At 41.9% G+C, this 6,793-nt stretch overlaps 2 protein-coding genes across 2 annotated transcripts; both read left to right on the top strand.

Moving 5' to 3' along the window:
* Positions 1 to 896: 896 nt before the first annotated feature.
* Positions 897 to 1,942, top strand: TrAFT101_009402 (uncharacterized protein). Its single transcript, XM_024905616.2, has 3 exons — positions 897 to 1,004; positions 1,098 to 1,751; positions 1,811 to 1,942. The coding sequence occupies exons 1-3, from the start codon at positions 933 to 935 to the stop codon at positions 1,841 to 1,843; spliced, it is 759 nt and encodes a 252-aa protein (XP_024755234.1). The 5' UTR covers positions 897 to 932; the 3' UTR covers positions 1,844 to 1,942.
* Positions 1,943 to 3,737: 1,795 nt separating this feature from the next.
* Positions 3,738 to 4,900, top strand: TrAFT101_009401 (uncharacterized protein; the record flags this gene model as incomplete). The annotated part of the gene is made up of 3 exons (XM_024910356.1): positions 3,738 to 3,804; positions 3,859 to 4,347; positions 4,413 to 4,900. The coding sequence occupies 3 exons, from the start codon at positions 3,738 to 3,740 to the stop codon at positions 4,898 to 4,900; spliced, it is 1,044 nt and encodes a 347-aa protein (XP_024755235.1).
* Positions 4,901 to 6,793: the final 1,893 nt, after the last annotated feature.

The following is a 6,793-nucleotide window of genomic DNA, read 5'->3' as shown; positions in this document are numbered from 1 at the left end:
GGTATACAAAGTACCTGGCGCGTTTGAGGGCGACACCTGCAGACCCTGCCTCTAATGGCGACGCCACACCTTCAAGGGCATCGAGAGAGATCAAGCTGGCTGCCTGCACCGAATTCTAAAAAGGAACCCCCCGCGGCATATTTCACCTTCGCTTTTATTGTATTTAATTTTCATATTGCCAGAAATCCACAATGCTGAAAAAGGGATTCGAAATACAGGTAAGGAGAGTTATGCTATACATTGCGTTATCAAGAATGTATATACTGCTGGAGGAATATTTTTTCATCCTACTCTAGATAAGTTGGCAAATCTTTTATGCCAACGTGCTCAAAGATTAAAACTACTTGTTGTATAAAATTACCATACTATTAGTTTATATCTTTATATTTTGTGAAAGCTGTAGAAGGAGGGTTAATAACTTGTGGCAATGTGACAGATCATCGTTTAGTACGGTATAGATCCTAGTCGAGTTTATAAGAAAATAGGAGCTCGTACTGCGATAAATATAATATAGCTATTTGTATATAAAAGAATTATTGAGGGATTTATTACGAGCTATTCTATTAGGCAAATCTTGTATTTATTATTTCTAGTTGTCTAATTGAACCAATTTTAATTATTGTGATGGTAGATATAAAGCAGATGCATTACCACTCCCAATGAGATAGATTGACTTTCTCTGTTTGATGTTAAGTGACGTTACTAATGTTATATATCTGTACAGTGACACCGACCAGGCGTTGCATCTATTATTAACAGTCTAACTCTTCAAACCATGGTGAGGGGTTTCGCTTATACGGCTTAGTGTATTAATGGGGCGCAGCTTAACACACAAAAAGGGGGGGACTTTCACAACTCTCGCCTCTACCTTGCACTCTTCTCCACATCTGCCTTTTCCTCTGCACAGCCATCCCTATTACCAGCCAATTATCATGTCTGCTGAACTTATAGCCAAACATCCTTCCCTTAAAAAAGCCATTGAGCTGGGCGATGCTTACGTCGAGGTATGTCTTGATGAGCCAAACCCCTTTTCGACCATCCCCCACCTCCCCCTCTTAATACCGTTTTCAAGCATGCCAAGCTAAATCATTATACAGTGGAATGATGGCAGAGAAGCCAGATTGATGGAGTATATTTACTCACATCCCGAATTGGACTCGTTGAGAGGACACCCAGAGAAGATCCTAGCGGCTATGGACGAATTTTCCTCTCAACAAGATTTGCTCATTAGTGTCGGTTTTCAGAAGGCAAAAATCCTCAAGGATCTTGTTGCCTCTGAATCACCCCAAATTGTGGTAGAGTTGGGCGGGTATCTGGGGTACTCAGCCATCCTCTTTGGTGATCAGATGCGTCGCAACGCAGCTTCAAGCATGGACAAAGTCTCTTCGCTTCGAGTGTGGAGCCTAGAGGCCAGCCCAATCTACGCCGCATTCACAATGAGCATGATTGACCTGGCTGGTCTGAGTGACATTGTCAAGGTGGTTACTGGTTTGGCTGAGGCATCCCTCCGTCGCCTTCACCATAGCGGAAACCTAAAGCAAGTCGATTTCCTCTTCATGGATCATCAGGAAACTCTATACACTAGTGATTTGAAGTTGTGCGAAGAGCTTGGCATCTTCAAACTTGGCTCTGTTATTGCGGCTGATAATGTTGTTCGCCCTGGAGCTCCCGAATATCGCGAATATGTCCGTGGTCAGTCCCGCTTTGAGAGCAAAGGTATTCCCTGTTTTATTACACCAGGGGACTTGCCGGTATGTTCTTGTCAAATTTTTGCATTGCAAATATATAGGACTAATACAATGCTTTATAGGACGAGATGGAGGTAACCAAAGTTCTCTCGTAGTACTGAGATAAGCAGGGCATTTGTTGTACAAAGACTACTAGTATCATGTCTAAAATATAGTGGGAAATGAACAACACAAAACGCATTACTCATAGCGACCCTTCTTCACACCTATTATCCAGTGTCCGGCGCAATGTTATGTCTCGTCCTCTTCTACCGTAGAGCTATTACCTTGAAAAAATCACCCACAAATTCGGTCGCGATAACCCATATTCGAGCTTCTTATGACAAACGACTTGTAATTCTGCAACAGAAACCCTCTAGCTATGTTGCTGATACAAGTCGGCCAATTGCCATGGATATAGCAAAAACCTGCCTCAGTCACTCACTACCTCCTGAAACTGCCCTCTATGTGTTCTTGATTGTATGTATTGCTAGATCTTAATTTTCTCTTGTAAGGGGATGTATATAATGGAAGTGCTTCAGCTGTTTACACTTAGCTAATAAGCATTGGCCAAGTTACTTATGAACGTCAGCGTGGAAGGATACTTCCCCTCCCTCCCTCCTCCTCCCCCAATTGATGGGAACACGCCATAGCGGTCAGGGTGGACATTGCATGAAACTGAGTATTTTCTTTCATCACATGCTAAGAGGACTTGGCTTTCATATTTACTTAACTGGTGTTTGTATTGGTTGTCAGATTTTACGAAAAGGAGAACCAACAAAAATATCCCTGTGGGGAGTGTAAGTAAGATCGTGAGTCGGAGATGAATATCGTTGGCAAAGTAATGCTCATCAATAATCTAATCAAGGTTAATATGGGCAACAAGACAAAGGTGGTGTATCAGGTTAGTTCCGAGGCAGAGAGATTGGCGGCGTTGGGGGGATATTTTGGCATTCGTCTTATGGAAGAGGACGCTAATTCGATATGTGGCTGGGATATGGCGTTGGATGATTCTAGCTAAATGAAGCTAACAACCCAATACTTTCAAGAGGGATCCACAGAGTCGTTACGGAATCATTTCTTTCTATCTCTTTTTGCCAATCTATCTGTTCCGGAAAGATGACCAGTACAATGAATAGCTGCAAACTACTCAGAAAAGCAAAGACTTCTGAATATCTTCCCGCAAAGTCATTCTCTAAACATTAAAACAGAACCTAGCTCCCAGACTAGCTATATGACACAATAGCTCAACAATGTTTCTTGGATGGGTATCAACCCCGCTCCGCCTTTACGATTATATTAATGGAAGCAAAAGAGCGCAGTAGCTCTATGCAATATATGATGTTGGGTATAGATAGAGAAATTATCAGCATCTGCTTGTCCATTGCTATTTCTATTCTTGTTTCCTAGAATATTCTCTGACGTACATTGATCTGACATCATAAGACACAGCAGTTACTGAAATATGTGATTCAAAGGTCTGGATGAAGCTAAAACAAATGTACTTCATATTACACCATTCTAACTCATAGCTACTCTATTTATAATAGTTATTGTCGATATAAGCTGAGACAAGGGTATTAGTTAGTCTTCTCCGTTAAATTGGATCTTGATTTTTTTTTTTTTTTTTTTTTTTTGGGGGGGGGGGGGGAATAATTGACTTACAGGAAGTACCAGTATATACTAAATCGAGAAATTAGAGGAGAGGGGAAAGTAAAAACATGAGCAGACGAACATTTTGATCACTAATCAGAAGACACAAATCACAAGATTAATAACCATTTATAGCGAGATACGCGAATTATGGCACTCGAGATCACTAATCATTCAACTTGGTGTATATCGGGAGCTTAGTTATGATTTATAAAATAACAAAGTGTTCTTTGGCTACTATAGTGGTATGCACACCAATTGCGACATCAAAATAGTATAAAGTGGAGGTCTTCTCAAGAATTATTCAAGGAAGCTCGAAAGGTATCTAAAGAATAATCTCGGTTTCATCTATTGAAAATGTCAGCCTTGAGGCAGATCTTAGTCATTGGTGGAACGGGTGCCCAGGGCATTCCAGTTATTAAAGGTAGGTATACGATCTCTGAGATTAAACGTAGGCTAATAATTGGAAATAATTCAGCGCTTTCCGAAAGTAAACGTTACTGTGTAAGGGTACTGACTCGAGACTCTAAGTCGCGACGAAGCCTGGAACTAGCCGCTTTGCCCAATGTTACCCTCCTCGAAGGTAGCCAAGACAACTTGGAGGATCTCCGAAGAGCGTTCGAAGGAGTTTATGGAGCTTGGGTTAACCTAGACGGGTTCACTCTTGGCGAGAAGAACGAGGGCTTTTACGGCGTCAGGGCTTATGAGATAGCTAGACACCAAGGGGTAAAGCATTACATTTGGGCCAATTCAGATTATGCACTTCGCAAATCGGGTTGGGATGAGAAATATCACTGGGGTCATAACGATGCCAAAGGTCGCATCGGTGACTTCATACTCAGCCATGGCCAAGAAAGCATGAAGACGACACTTTTTACCACCGGGCCATACATGAATATGCTCTTCGACGGCATGTATGTGCCAAAGGAGCAAGACGACGGATCGTTTGTTTGGGCTAATCCTGCCAGTATGTCCAGTGATACTGCCAATAGGTTCAATTAGAAGTTTTGTAATCTAACTTATTTCGAATAGGTGATGGCAAGATACCACTGATAGCTCTTGAAGATGTGGGCGTCTATAACCTATGGATCTTCGACAACCCACACGAATCAGCTGGGCTTGATCTAGAGGTCGCCACTGACCAAGTTAGTATGACCGACATCGCGAATACATTTACCAAGGTCACTGGAAAGAAAGGAGTTCACAAAAAAATATCACTCGATGAATATTTGGATCTTGCCGAACCTTACCCCAATGCATATACTAATTGGGCAGCGGGCCCCGATGCCATTCGAGACAAGGATATAATGACTTGGAGAGAGAATTTTACCGCTTGGTGGCGGTACTGGAGCGAGGGTAAGGGTGCGACCAGAGACATGACATTATTGGATAAAATTCATCCTCAGAGAATTAAAAGTTTAGAAGAATGGATGCGAACCGTGAACTATGATGGAAGACAACGAGAGGTAATGAAAGGACTTGAAGACTTGAGAGCTAAGAAATCGGCGATTGACCCCTAAGTACTTCTCAGCATTCCACGCAATGCATTTAATAACGGAAGGAATAGAAAGGTTATACAAATACATGGTTCATCAAGTCCAATTTGTTCCAAGTGTCTTGTCTATCTAGCTTTGTTGTAGCTGTAATACTAGACGGTTTAATTCCTTTTTTGGAGGAAGAGCTTTCTTTTCGGCTTTATAATCTGTCTCAACGCAATGTACTAGTTTCCAAGAATAAAATACGCAGGATCATTATAACCGGGGTTGTTTCTCTTTTACCCTTTGTTTACTAATGTAGAGCCAAGTTTATCCATAAATTCAATTAATAATTTGCTATTCGCGGCGCGGTTTTGACAAAATTGCGTGGCGAAGGCGGTGGTATGAAACCGCAACAGGGTAGCCAATGGCAAGAGTGATAAGATTATGGGGGAAAGGCCAAGTTATAATGCAGAAGGTTAGTACGTTGCACATCGAGACAGTTTAACATGTAGGCAAACATAGAGATATGTGCTAAGAAGATGCGCATCTAATGTCGAATAGTAATCTAGCTTGGATCATGGCAATGCAAATCAGCCGGTAGCGAGATCGGATACTAGAGATAGAATTGAAATAGGCAACTGTAGTTTATAGCCAAAGGGTAGTAAGACAATCCCCTTTTCCATAAACCGCTAAGAACATAATGCAGGTACCATAGTTCTATTATGATATTCCCTAATGGGTTCTATAATCGCTCTTCATATACCCATGCAAGCCGGAGAGAGAGAAATAGAATATGTGAGAACATTGAGCACCCACGCCAAGATTATGCACATCCAATATCGTGAGTCAATTAGTGTAACAGGTGCTCATATTCTAGTTTTTAACGCGCCTATTCATTTCTTGCCACGCCATGAGCCAATTTCTCCGCATACCTATGCTCATGCCGCCACTCCTACCGCAGTGCACTAGTACTGTCTCTTTTCCATGTATTGCTTTTCTACAGCTGTTCTGGTGCCCCCTACCTGCTAGCTCATCCCCTAGGCAATTCATCTTTACGCAAATTAGTATATTATCAGTTCGGAGTAGCACTTCGAAAGACTACTTATGTGGCAAAATTACCTTTGATGAGGCTGTCTCCTTCGTCAAGCCCCTCTCTTATAAAGTGCCGGTACGTTATTTCGCCTGCCCATAGTGATTGCCTAGTCTTCTTGATGCTCTGTTAGGCTCTGGATGTCTCGGAAAAGGCTGTTGGGCTCCTCATGGATTGGATTCCCTGTACGCAAGTGGGGGCCCGTTGGTAGCAACAAGTGGTGGCGATGAATGACAACCTGTAAAAAGGCTGCCGCCTTATCCGAGATGCCGACACCCCGCAGCAGGAACGAGATCCATACTGAGAGCTAGTTAACCGAACTCTTTTTCCCAAACAGGCTGGTAGCAGTCAAGAGTGTCGATAATCTCGTCTTTAAAAGAGAAGGCCACTGTAGGCTCTAAGCGCTAAAATTAGCTGAGGGGAACTGGGTTCAATGATCATTGTGTGGTTTGTCAAAGTACCCTGAAGTGTTTACACTTATAGAAAATTGAACCTAGATACTATTCTCATTGATCTCATATGTAAAGGCCTTGCCGGAAGAGCTATAACGTAGCTATAACATACACAGCTGATATAAGAGTTGTATCGAATGTACGTAACTGGTAAGCTACTCGCATGTAAACTTTCGATAAAAGTAAACGGCGTATTTTTGCTGACTGCCATACCCCACACGGATAGGTAGTCGTCAATAATTTCAAAGGTAAGTAGAAGAAAATAAATTATTTGTGTATTTTTCAGTTTATGGTAGCTGTAATTTCCCGCTGACACTTGCGTTCAATTTTGAATATCTAATGGGAGTGACATAATAAACGGTGTACATATTCTACTCTTATCGTTTCGGATAC

This window comes from Trichoderma asperellum, chromosome 5 (genome assembly GCF_020647865.1).
Source record: "Trichoderma asperellum chromosome 5, complete sequence".
NCBI classification, from domain to species: domain Eukaryota; kingdom Fungi; phylum Ascomycota; class Sordariomycetes; order Hypocreales; family Hypocreaceae; genus Trichoderma; species Trichoderma asperellum.
The sequence above is the reverse complement of the archived record's forward strand: the minus strand, read 5'-3'. Positions and strand labels throughout refer to the sequence as shown.